General features: G+C 38.0%; 1 protein-coding gene across 1 annotated transcript in view; it reads left to right on the top strand.

Moving 5' to 3' along the window:
• Positions 1 to 13,457, top strand: part of MTPN (myotrophin) — a 49,848-nt gene extending 36,391 nt beyond the window's left edge. Inside the window, exon 4 of the mRNA XM_055284140.2 lies at positions 10,193 to 13,457. Within this exon, the coding sequence (XP_055140115.1) occupies positions 10,193 to 10,279 (87 nt within the window). The 3' untranslated portion in view covers positions 10,280 to 13,457. The remainder of the gene's footprint in view (positions 1 to 10,192) is intronic.
• Positions 13,458 to 13,731: the final 274 nt, after the last annotated feature.

The following is a 13,731-nucleotide window of genomic DNA, read 5'->3' as shown; positions in this document are numbered from 1 at the left end:
AATTTTTAATGTCACTAAATACCAAATCCATTTTTAGTAGTTTCTGAAATTGAATCATATGTTTAAGTTCTATGGTAATGGTAATATTTAAGTATATATTTAAACAGTATAAAGTTTTCAGATTCTGAACATTTTCTCATAGTACCATGGAACTACAAACAGTTGCCTCAAATCATGAGATAATGGAGTTCTTTGTGAGTATAGCAGTTTCTCAAGACTGTTCTAAAATGCATATAAATTGATTCAAAATAATTGACAGTATTCTTTCTAATGATACAGTAGTACATACTTAGACAAGATAGTATTTTAAAAAAAATAATTTTTCCTTTTAATTTGGACGCTTGTGTTCACTAAGGGTAAGATTTCTGTTACTATGACCCAGATGTGAATTTTTTTCATTTGTTTAATATTTATTGAGCATCTGCTGGCCACCAGGCATTATCCTAGGTATTAAAGCCACAGGGACAAATATAACAGGACCCCTTCCTTCATGGAGCTCAGCCTAATTTGGGGAAGACATACCTGTTAACAGTTAATTACAGACTGTGGTAAGTTCCCTAAGAGAGGTGGAGTTTAGCCATGAGTAACAAAAACCCTTACTACAATGATCTAAACAAGAAAGTCTGAAGGTATGCAGTCCAAGGCTAAGTGACTGGCTCCACTGTGTATGTTGTTGATATCCCACACTGGGCACCCGCCCCGCCACCCCCCGCCTTTTCCCCAATCCTTATGGTCACAAGATAACTACTGAACCGCCAGGCATTGTGTCTGTTGACAACAGGAAGAGCGGGGAAAGAGCTAAGGCCAAAATTAGGTCAGATAGTCACCTGTAGCTTTAAGGGAGTATGAGGATTTCATTTATTTTCAACCTCTGTAGTACAGGAAAGCAAAGAAGAACAGGTTGGAAGTGGGTTGTGTCAGATGCTGAGTGAGCTACAGTATTGACCTGTGATCTCCAGGGCACCAGCTGCCTGGGAAATCCCAGCAGGCTTCACAGAGAATCTAACAATTGAATGAGAGGAATTGGGTGGTTCCAGGGAAAGAACAAAGAATGTCTTTGATCCTTTACGTTTTTTGAAGTCTTCATGAGACATTTAGTATCAAAAGGAAGTACACACTGTATTCATTTAAATACTGGGGATATAGGAGTTAACAAGGTAAACAGATCCTCTGCTCTTGGACACCTCATTTTCTAGAGGGAAGACAGAGTAACACCTCATTTTCTAGAGGGAAGACAGAGTAAACAGGTATACAAATAAATGTAACTTAATTTCAGGTAGTAATGTACTGTGGGGAAAAAAAAAAGCCTTTATAAGGGTAAAAAATAACTATTTTGGATAGAAAATTTCTTAAGGGTATTATATACTTTTCTCTTAAGCAGCGTAACAAGACATGATGATTTCCTTGAAGCCTTACCAGCATCCAGCCCTTGGGGGTCTGTTGAAGCTTTGGTTAATTGTCCTTACACTAGCTAAGCTTTAGCCGGGCTCAGTCTTGGTTTCTTTCTTACTATAGTCGTGTCAAGCTCTTGTCAGACGTTACTGTTGTTAGTGTGACTGTCTTCAGTAGGCCTTCTCTCCTTTCTATTTTCTGTTTCTGATTTTATTTTGACTGAGAAAGTCTGTGTTTGAAATAAAAATTTCTGAGTGAGGACACCAGCATGCTTCTATGGAATGATAAAGAGCTTGAACTCTGTAAAGCTGTTTCAATGGTTTTTTAAAGTTTTATATTCACTTCCTGTCAGTTCAAATCAACATAAGGTTGCTAGAATCCTGACCTGATAAGTATCTGTCATAAAATGTTAAACTAGAAACATTGCAAATATTCCTTGAATTGCCTTTAATCCTCAACTGCAGTCTTAGTCCTTTCAGACATTTTGTATTTGATTCTGAATTGCTTTTTTTCCAAAGTCAGTTGACCATTCAAAACCATGGTTGCTAAAGAAAATTTTCTGAAGTAATTGGTTATATTCCAATGGGGAAGAGTATGTGTGTGTTTATCTATGTGTATATGTAGATAGGTAAATCCATATGCATATATAGAGATAACACACAGTTTGCCCTCCATAGCCATAGGTTTTGCATCCATGGATTCAACCACAGATCAAAAATAGATTCAGAAAAATAAATTAATAGCACAATAATTAAAAATAATATAAATTAAAAAGCAATACAGTATAACAACTGGGTGACCCTTGAACAATGCAGGGGTTTAGGGTTGCCAATCCCTGCACAGTCAAAAGTCCACATAGAATTTTTGACTCCCAAAAAACTAATAGCTTACTGTTGACCGGAAGCATATGGATGACATAAACAGTCAACACATAGTTTTTGTATGTATTATATACTGCATTGTTACAGTAAAGTAAGCTGGAGAAAAGACTATTAAGAAAATCATTACAAAGACAAAATACATTCATTATTCATTAAGTGGAAGTAGGTTACTATAAAGACCTTTATCCTCATTTTCTTTGCTTCAAGTAGCTTGAGGAGGCGGAATTGGGGGTTGGTCTTGCTGTCTCAGAGGAGGAAGAGGTGGAAGGAGGGACAGGAGAGGCAGGCACACTCCATGTAACTTTTATTGAAAAAAATCTGCTTATAATTGGACCTGCACAGTTCAAACCCATGTCGTTCAAGGGTCAACTGTATTTATATAGCGTTTACATTGTATTAGGTATTATAAGTAATCTATAGATAATTTAAAGTATACAAAAGTATATAAAGTGTGTATGTTATATGCAAATCCTAAGCCATTTTATATAAGGGATTTGGGTGTCCAAGAGGGAGTCAGGAACCAATCCCCCTCACACACAGAGGGATGACTATATATGTAGTTGACTGTATTTATATTTGGTTCGAGAGAGAGAGAGGTGTGTGTGTGTGTATCCAGTTAGCACTTGGAGTTCTATATATATATAGAAGGGCTAATTTTTTGCCTGACTTTATAAATTTTGTATGGAAACAAAGCTGCTTGTTATTCTGTCAATTTGTCGGTATAACTATAATCAGCATCTTCAAAACCTTGACAAAAGCCTTTTGTCAAGATAATGTCAGATAACCTCTGTAGGAGTTTGAGAGTTTCATCCTTAAAATGTTACTAATCCAGTTCTCTTGGCCTATTTTTACGTGCTAAGAACTGATAATGTACAGGGGAATTAGGCTGTCTGAAGTAAGAAGTAGATAAAGGTGACAAGCAGGTAAAGATATGTTCTTGTTGTTTCAGATGGGTATATCTTATCTTTCCAGCTAGATTGTAAATTATTTATGGATGGAGATAGCATGACTTGAAGTTTTTTTAAACATTTTCTGTGTTTGACCTCATGCTATCAAATAATACTTGATTATCTACAAGTGTGGCATTTGAAGATCAATAAATTACTTGCAATGCCTTAAAAACGTTTACTCCCTAGAATGACAACCTGTTTGGGTCATTTTAACTTGGCCATAGCAACCTTTTTCTCCTCCCGAAAACTTCAGAAAAATCAGCAGAATTATGCTCTAGGCAAATGAACCTAGTTCGGATTCTAATCAGATGTCAGCAATAAAGGGACTTCTATGTTGAAATTACCTGAAAATAAGTGAGTATGTTATATAGTGTGCTAGTAGGCAGGCAGCCTGTTCACAGTGGAAATGCTTTGTTGATCTATTCACAGCAGTCTGTCTTTAAATCTGCCTGATTTAATACTATAATTATTTTATCAAGTTCCTTATTATATATTTTTAGTTCCTATTTGTATTTGTTTTTTTTGTTTGTTTGTTTGAGACAGAGTCTCACTCTGTCACCCAGGCTGGAATGCAGTGGCACAATCTAGGCTCACTGCAACCTCTGCCTCCTGGGTTCAAGCGATTCTTCTGCCTCAGCCTCTCCAGTAGCTGGGATTACAGGTGCCTGCCACCATGCCTGGCTAATTTTTGCATTTTTAGTACAGACGGGGTTTCGCCATGTTAACCAGGCTGGTCTTGAACTCCTGACCTCAGGTGATCTGCCCACCTTGGCCTCCCAAAGTGTTGACATTACAGGCGTGAGCCACTGTGCCCGGCCTGTATCAGTTAATTTAATAAACATTTATTGATTACTTCTTATTGGGCCTGTGCAAGGCCTTGGGATCGCAAAAACTAATAAGCCTTGTTCCTGCCCTCAACGTAGTTAGTCTGGTAAAGGGAGACAAATATGTAAAACAATCAGTGCATTGAAGCATTGTGGTTGCTGTGACAAGAGTTATATGCAATGTGTAAAGACCTGAAGGAAGAAGAGGGCAATTGTAGTCTTGGAAGTTAAGAGGATAGTGTGTTATGAATAAGAATGTCAGTAGAGCTCCAGGTACCACAATTGTAATTTCATAAAGCAGTTGACACTTGAGCTGAACCTTAGAAACTTAGTGTCTAAGAGTCCAGTAGAGAATTGGGGCACCATCCCAAGCAGAAGCAACAATGAGAAAAGTCACAGGGACAAGAAAGAAACCATGATGTACTAGAGTACAATACGTTGTTTGGCACAGCCACACAGTCAGGTAGAAAGGATTTAGCAAGGCCTATGACTAGAGAGGTAGGTAGTGAACAGATTATGCCTTTATGTGTCATGTTATTTATCTTTATTCTATTTCATGAGAGTGTCATTAAAGGCTTTTAGGTATATGAACAGTATGATCAGACTGGCATTTGAGAAAGAACACCCAAACATGTGGAGTCTGAATTAGAGTTGTGTAATAAAAAAGGCCGGGCGCAGTGGCTCACGCCTGTGATCCCAGCATTTTAGGAGGCTAAGGTGGGCGGATCACAAGGTCAGGAGATCGAGGCCAGCCTGGCTAACACAGTGAAACCCCATCTCTACTAAAAATACAAAAAAATGTAGTCAGGCATGGTGGTATGCACCTGTAATCCCAGCTACCCGGGAGGCTGAGGCAGGAGAGTTGCTTGAACCCAAGAAGTGGAGGTTGCAGTGAGCTGAGGTTGTGCCACTGCATTCCAGCCTGGGTGACAGAGCGAGACTCCATTTCGGAAAAAAAAAAAAAAAAAGAAAAAGAAAAGAAATCATTGCATCAAAATGTTTATACCTGAACTAAAAAAGTGATAGTAGCAATGGAGAACCAAGGACAGATGGGAAATGTTAATAGTATGGTCTGAAGACTAAGTAAACAAGAACTGCATACTGTCTCCACATCTTCTGGAAGATGGTAGTGTTCTTCACCTTGTTGGAGAATCTTGAAAAAGGAGCAAGGTTTATAGGAAAAGATTACATATTCATTTTGGGAGAGGTTGAATTCAAGGTGTTTATGGAACTTAAAGTAGGTAAGTCTCAAAGCCAGTCCTCAGAATGAGGACAATAAAGGTTGGACATGGATGAGATGATTAGGAAGAGCATGTTGAGCAAGTTATGAAGAGTGTTAAAGACCTGAATCTTGTATAAAGGACAGCCAGAGAAAGTAAAGGAAGGCAGAGTAGACGGAGTTGGTGTGGGAGGGAGAGGCAGGCTAGACAGGAGAATGTGGAGATAATACTGTCTTGAGAGTTAGGACTATAATGAGTTAGGAATATCACTGTTCAGATACCATATATGTTGACTAGACTTGGCATTTAGAGGACGTTAGTGACTTATTTCAAAGTGTTTTCAGAACAGTATAGGTCAGGTTGCAAATTGTCAGTCATGTCTGATTTTTCCTTGTGCTTTAGAAAGAAAAGCCTAGGTTGTAGTTGTCCACGTGGCAGCCTAGGTAGTCCTTGTGTCTCAGCTTTCCTTGCAGTAATTATGGCTGTGTGTCTTTTAGGCTAATGTGATATGCACAAATGATGTGTGTCACTTCCAAATCATTACAAAATATGAAGCCACTTGCTGTGGACTTTTCTCCCTATCTAGAAGGCTAGAAGCAGATGTAGGATGAGCCACCTCCAGACATAGGATGAGGAGTGTACCCATGGGAGATCAACAGAATGGAAGGAACTTAGGTCCTTAGATGACCTTAAAGGACAGAGCCACCTTGCCAACCTCTGTGTGCTTGGCACTAAGACTGTTTTATGAGCAAGAAATAAATTAACTTAGTTCAATTCATTGTGTTTTAGGTTCTCTCTGTGGTAACAATTTACCTTAAGAGTAACAAATTGGTTCATGAATTAGTCTGTTCTCACACTGCTATAAAGAACTACCTGAGACTGGGTAATTTATGAAGAGAAGAGGTTTAATTCACTCACAGTTCCTCAGGCTGTACAAGAGGCATGGCTGGGGAGGCCTCAGGAAACTTACAATCCTGGCAGGAGGCAAAGGGGAAGCAGTTATATCTTCTCATGGCGGCAGGAGAGAGTGTGAAGGGGGAGGTGCTACACACTTTTAAGCAACCAGATCTCATGAGAACGTTATCACAAGACAGCACAAGGGAGTGAGGGGTGGTGCCAAACCGTTAGCACCCATGATCCAGTCACCTCCACCAGACCTCACCTCCAACATTGGCAAATATAGTTTGACTTGAGATTTGGGTGGGGACACAGAGCCAAACCATTTTAATTCATAAGTTTGTGGGACTGGGGAAAACTCAGACCGCTACTGTAAGTGTTACCTTCTGATTCAGTCATTTGTGAGGATTGCATAGGGTTGCAATATTGGAACAACAGAGAGAAAATGACTAGTCATATTAGTCTGCTAGGTGCCACCATGAGCAGTATTTACCTAGAAATAATTTGAACATCACTTACTTAAGAATTGATAAAAACACAGTTTTTACAGACCAGGATATAAAAGTTAATCTTGACAAAATAGAAAAGCTGGCAAATTAGGAGGTGGAGAGAGTGATGGGAAGGTTGAGAAAGTATCTTATAAAATTACTTCATGAGAATTGATGGAACAAGAAATACAGGTTTAAATAAATATCGTTTACATTTATAAAGAACAAAATATTGTAAGTATAAGAAATTGAGAAGGTCTGGGGAAGGGTGGTAGTGGTGAGCTAAAGGCCTGTGTAGCAGGAAGTCAAAAGATAAAATCTAAAGTTATAGCTCAAATATCAGCATGAGTATATTATTTAAAGCTATGCAAATAATTAAAAACAATTTAAAAAATCGTTTCTTCAAGGAAGGGATAGGGCCAAATATACTTAAATTCTTCAGTTACTTCAAAACTGGTTCTTTTTTTTTTTTTTTTTTTTTTTTTTTTTTGAGACTGAGTCTTGCTCAGTTGCCCAGGCTGGAGTGCAGCATCACGATCTCATCTCAGCTCACTGCAACCTCCGCCTCCTGGGTTCAAGTGATTCTCATGCTTTAGCCTCCGGAGTAGCTAGGATTACAGGCGTGCGCCACCACATGAGGCTAATTTTTGTGTTTTTAGTAGAGATGGGGTTTTGCCATGTTGGCCAGGCTGGTCTCTAACTCCTGGCCTTAGGTGATCCACCTGCCTAGGCCTCCCAGAGTGCTGGGATTACAGCTGTGAGCCACTGCGCCTGGCCCTAAATTTATTCTTCAGTATTTTATCCTTTTTGATGCTATTACAAATGGAATTTTTAAATTACATGTTTGAATTGTGAACCTTTTATCATTATGAAATGTCCCTCTTTGTCTCTAGTAATATTTTTTTATCGTAAGGCTTCTTTTGTCTGATATAAATATAGTCACTCTACTTCTAATTACTCAACTGTTTTTAAAGAAGTATATATGTATACATATTTAGAACAGAAGAGTAGAAGGAAACACTAAGATGTTAACAGTTGTATCTAACGTATAGAATTATGAGTTTTCTGCGATAAGTTTGCATCATAATTAGGAAAAAGGTGACATATACATTTTAAAAATATTTTATCTAAATACTTCTGGTTGCAAATAGCAGAGTTAGTCAACAAGCAGAAAAGGAATTTTTGAAAAGATACTGGCCTAGTTGCAGAATCAACAGGAAAAGCTGGGCACCAGGTTGAGAAGAGATTGAGCTGTGGCAACTGCAGGGCTCTGGGTAGCAGGAACTTCTCAGCTGTTTCATCGAGGTGGTGCCCCAGAAATGAGCTCTAACTTCTTATATTCTCTCTTTTGATCTCTTCAATCAAGATTCAAAATCTAGGAGAGAGTATTCCGCTTTCAAATCTTTGAAATTTGGTGAGGAAAATAAGCATCTCGGTTTTATAATCCTAGGACTATAGAGGACACTGGGAATGGTTAAGGAGAACAGAAATACAGTTATAATGAATATGATCTAGTATTTGGTAGCACAACAGGGCTACAGTAAATTGTTAACTATTGTTAACAACTTACTGTTTACATTTGTTAACAATTTACTGTGTATTTTAAAATAAGTAAAAGAGCGGAATTAGAATGTTCTAACACAAAGAAATGATAAGGGCCCTGATTTGATCATTACACATTGTATGCCTGTATCAAAACATCACATACCCCATCTATATATATAACTGTTATGTACCCATAGTAATTAAGAATTAAAATTTTAAAAAGCAAGAAGGGACAGATGATTCCCCAAGATGAAATTAGGGTGCTGCCATCAAATGGAGGGAAATAAACTCTGGTACCTAAAAAGCAACAGAAGTTCACTATAATATGGAACTGTTAATGCAGAATTATAGTTGATAATGCTAGTCATAAAAATAGCCATCAAAATGAATAAGAAATAACTTTTTTGAATACAGTTATCCCTTAACCATTGTGGCGGGACTCACAGCACTGAAGTTCTCACGCACTGACGTCTCTCCCACTTGACCCTGAATTCCATGTCTTCCATGAAGCAGTCAAATTCATTTAGAAAATGAGGAAATAGAGACTTCTGTAATAATACGGAGGAGGACTTTGTGATAATTTAACATTTCCTAAAATGTCATCTCCTCCTTGGTTTACCTAATCAGCCTGTACTTCCTTGTCAAGACAGCTCAGGCATTTTACCTCATCCCGGAAGACTTTCTCCCTTAAAATGCCCTCCTGCCACATCCTGTTCTGATTATGGGCCACTCATCCCTGTTACTGTTCTCTTCCCATGGTGTTGTGTTGGTTGAGTTGTCTGATTCTCATACCAGCCAGACTGGCAGGCTCTTGTCTTATTTTTCTTTGATTCTCCAGTCCTTTACACAGTATGTGCACATTAAACATTCAGTAAATATTTGAGTGAATGGATGGATTTCCCAGAGAAAAGGATAAGGTGTCCCATCTAGAGCCCACATGGATAAAGGCATGAAACACGGCAGGAACTGGTGAGAAATTCTGTAGGATTAGAGCATGGAGCGGTTAACTGGAGAAGAGACTGGTAAAGTTGACCAGCATTAGCCTCTAAAGGACCATATATGCCAATTTAAACAATTCTGTAGGTGTCAGGAACAAGCAGAAGAATGTGTGAGATTTGGCAAGGGGAGTGGGTCAGGACTCTAGAGATTGTGTGGTGAATAAATACTGGCTGGAGCTAGAGCTGGTAAACAGAACCCTCAGATGGTAGGATGTTGTCTCTGGGAGTTAAGAATCAGACCTGGTTTGGGAGCAGATTAACCTACCATGCACCTAGGCACTTTTCCAGGTTGCTGGAGTACAGTGGTGAATTACTGCTCCCATGGAGCTTTCATCCAGAAAGGGCAGACAGATAAAACAACATACAGGCACAAAAGGGCACATACACACTCTCAAAACCAGAATGCCGTGTTGCAGATAAAATGTTCCAAGGCAGCACTCTCCAGGTTAAGCATTCAGAGCAGTCTGGTGTCTGCACTGAATACTTCCGTACAATATTGCAGGGAACCTTCTTATAGTCCGCATCTCAGGCATTTACTGCGAAGTTTTTACAAGTAAAATGACGAATACAGTATATGTTCTTGATGTATATAATACTTAATGCACTCTACAAAAAGTGTTTCAAGTAAGAAAAAAATAACTTGTCACAGGAATACTTTAGCAAAGTGATTTACTTTTTCCCCGTTTCATACTGCACATAGGGATATTATTTTTAAAGCCTAATTAGATAAATATATGATAGTATAAATAAAAGCCAGTGATTGCCTGGGTTAATTTTGTACCTTACAATTCTTAGTGCCTGAAAAATAATGTGGCATTTTTACAATTAATCCATAACGTTGCTAACTTGTTTTTCTGCAGTAGAATAGACTCCACTAGTAAAGGAATTTTTAATTCTTGATGTAAACATTAACCTGTGCCATGCGATCTAGTCTTACATTCCCTTCCCCCAATTGTGGGCTTATTTAATGATAAGGACCCTTTCCTCTCTTTTCCAGGGTGCTGATAAGACTGTGAAAGGCCCAGATGGACTGACCGCCTTTGAAGCCACTGACAACCAGGCAATCAAAGCTCTTCTCCAGTGATGGATGGATGGACTGATAACTCCGGAAGAATGACTCTCCTGTGGCCTCACACTGCTGCCTGTCTGTCTGTCACTCTCTATCTGCCAGCTTCTTCAGCTAAATACTTTAAGAGGGGTGAGGGGAGAGAGAAATTCATAACAAATCAGACTACCAGAAAAAAAAAAAAAAATTGTTTTGGAGGAGGGGCAAAAAGAACCATGATCAGGCTTTTACTGGGATTCCTGATCAAGTAAGCCTCTTCCCTTTCTAATAAAAATACACCTTATACCCAAGGGAGAGCAAAGACAAAATATACCAGTAACATTTGACCTTTTCAGCTCCCTAGCTAATTTATTAGATTGTGTTGAGGTCTGATTCCACAAAGGCCAACTCTACATATTTGGTAGCCCTAACTGTCTGAGCAGTAGGGGCTGCTGTGATGTAAACTTAGGGTGCTGAGATAAGCAATTAGCTCTAGCCTTCTGCCTTAAGAATGCACTCTACTGGGGATTTCCTGGCATAGTTAAGAGCGCTGCCTATAAGGTTGGTGACCAAATCTTTCCTCGGTGACTTTAAGCTTTATGTGAAAGCTTAGTTAAGGTGAGGAGGGGCATACTCCTAAATTGCTGGATGACTGAACTTTGGATTTTCTCTCCCCTTTCACATGGATTTCATATCTCTTTAGATAAAACTGACTAGTTTTATTTATAAAATCTTAAGTTTTGGAAGTCTAAAGGAGAAACCATTCCAGTATGCATATTTTTTTCTCCTCTAGATTCATACATTTATATAGCATTGAAACACTTTCAAACTCCTGCTGGTAGTAAAAGGGGATTTAAAAATAGAATCATAGCCATAAGCCTGTTAGTATCATATAAAGAGAGAACAGTTATCTTAGTACCTATGGATTTTCTTTATTTGCTGTTTGAATGGATTGACCTTGGTTATGTGTTGAGAATTAAGGAACATTCTTTGGAATGCCCCTCTCAGACCCATCTTGGAGGCTGATTACTTATTGCACCAAAGCCATCACTGGGGTGAGATTTACTGTTTGGACAAATTTAGCCCCATCCCTTCAAAAATACACTTGTAACCAGGTTTCCCAGAGTTGTTGATAGGCTTCTGCTGAACATATGCCAACCCACCTGCATAATATATTTTTGTTGCTTTTATAAATCATGCATCGCGTAAAGTGTGACAACTTCAAAATGTATTCTCTGTTCTTGGAATACAGTGCCCTAAAATGGTGTTCTTACGACCTGCAGAAAATATTTACACATATTTCCAAATATTTATTTCATGAGCAGTACAGCTAATTAAAATATATAAGCTTAAATTTTATATCTTACATTTAAAATATTAAGATTCCTTTGACTTGCCATCCATATAAGCTTGCTAAAAATATTAAGAGTTTTTTCTTAGCCAAGTCATGCAATAATTGAATGTACCTCAAATTTTTAGAGGGTGGGTTAGGGTGGGTTAGGGACTGATATTCAGATTGTGGATAATAATTGAATTGATTTTTAAAGGCAACGTAGCATTCTACAGCAGGGTTAAACTATTAGCAAGAACAGTCACCCTGGTTAATAACAAGTTTTACTGAGCAGTTGCTGGTTGGTTGGCTGGTTGGCATGTGGGTGTGTGGGTGTGTGTGGGTGTGTGTGTATTTTTCCCCATGAGTCCTTTTTTTAATCCTGTGGCTTTTTTGCTTACAACTAGCCTAACCCTGTAATTTTCCTACATCCAAGAAAACAATCACAAAGTAGTGGTTTAAATACTTTGTTGTATTTGGCTAATTTTGCTGTCTTAATGCAGCCTATTAAGAGTTGGGTTAAAAATCAGTAATCAGTACTTCATTACATCACTGAACTAAAATGTGGAGACATCCTCATTGAAAATGGAGGGCACTCTATCAGTCTATAACTATCAATGTAGTGCAACAGGGTGTTTTGATACCTTTGTTTTCACCTCTTGACATAATGCTATTTAAAGGCTTGAATTTTTCCCTTTACATAATTTTCACCTTTACTTTCAAAGTGTTTTGTTGTAGTTGGCTGTTGCAGAGAGTGCATTGTCCTATCATTCCTAAACCTGGTCTGCTTTCTACATCCATGGTATGGAAACCATGTGATTCTTTGTACAGTTTATCCTGATGTTCCTTGTAATGCAGTAGAGGCTATTTCGCCTTCCCTCTTCTTTCTCAACCTTTTTGTAAACCCTATAATTATGAAGCGATTGCTTGAGAAAATAACATATAAACATAGAATAGAATAGACTGACCAAGATGGTTCACAGTTTCTTTTTTTAACTAGGTTATTTATAATGTATTTCTGAACCACTTGGCAGACAAATTCACAACACTTAATGTTCATATTTTGAGTAAAGGAAGCTAAAACCATGTTTGCTTTCTGGTACTACATGCATTAGCAAAAGGTTAAGTAAGTTTTGTTCTCCACTGAAGTAATACTTAACATCTCAGAAAAAATTTTGCATGTTCTGTAGTTTTGTATTAAATCAGTTATTTCATATGCACTATATCAAGTACAAACAGGTAGTTTACCTGTTTATAGTAGTGTACTAACAAAGTCTCCCTTGCAGCTTCAGACTGGTATCTATAGGCTTATCGTTCAAATACAGCACTTGAATATCCCAAGTAGTTCTTCTACGCATAGCTCACCTTTCTAAACCCAGTTAAGCACGGAAGAGAGGTAGTAGGTAGGTGCAGTGTGTGGAAGCTGCAAACAAGTAGGCCTTTTATTCATTGATTTCTTTTCCCAAGTACTGGATTTTAAATCTATATGTATCTGTTTGATTTTTTTTTCTAATATTTCAATTGAGCTGCTGTTTTCTTCCATGCAATATTGTATACTCAATTGTGTATAGAAGAAGCTGGTGAGAGTGCCCTCCTACATAAATAAGCAATTGCAGTGTTTTGCATGCAAAATATAAAAAATTTAAATTGTCCTGATTCTATTTTGTAAATGGAGAAACAATCATATCTTTCTAAGCAGTAATGGAGGAAGACTAGTGCTTTGTGCATTTTGATATATTTGAGTTCATTTTTTCCACAATGTCATACTTTTGACGCAATTGGGTTTCTCATAAGTATCCTAGTTCATGTACATCCGAATGCTAAATAATACTGTGTTTTAAGTTTTGTGTTGCAAGAACAAATGGAATAAACTTGAATTGTGCTACAGCTAATGTGTCAGCAGCATTTTTCTCAGCTATTGTCACCTCCCTTTTGTAGTCATCTCTACAACTGTACCAGAATCTTGATTGACCAAACATTTAGTTAATCTTATCGCACTTCTAGAAAAAAATGAGTGGAGGGAAAATAAAACATAAAGATTTAATTGAAATAAACCTTACCAGTCTTTGAAAGGATTTGCTTTTGTGTCAGTCTCCTGACATTGTTTTACTATAATTTCAGTAACCCTCCTGGTTGACGGGGAGCAAGGTGTAGCCAGCAC

The sequence above is a fragment of the Symphalangus syndactylus genome, chromosome 6 (genome assembly GCF_028878055.3).
Source record: "Symphalangus syndactylus isolate Jambi chromosome 6, NHGRI_mSymSyn1-v2.1_pri, whole genome shotgun sequence".
In the NCBI taxonomy this organism is placed as follows: Eukaryota; Metazoa; Chordata; class Mammalia; order Primates; family Hylobatidae; genus Symphalangus; species Symphalangus syndactylus.
Note: the sequence above shows the minus strand (reverse complement) of the source record. Positions and strands in the feature narration are given on the sequence as shown.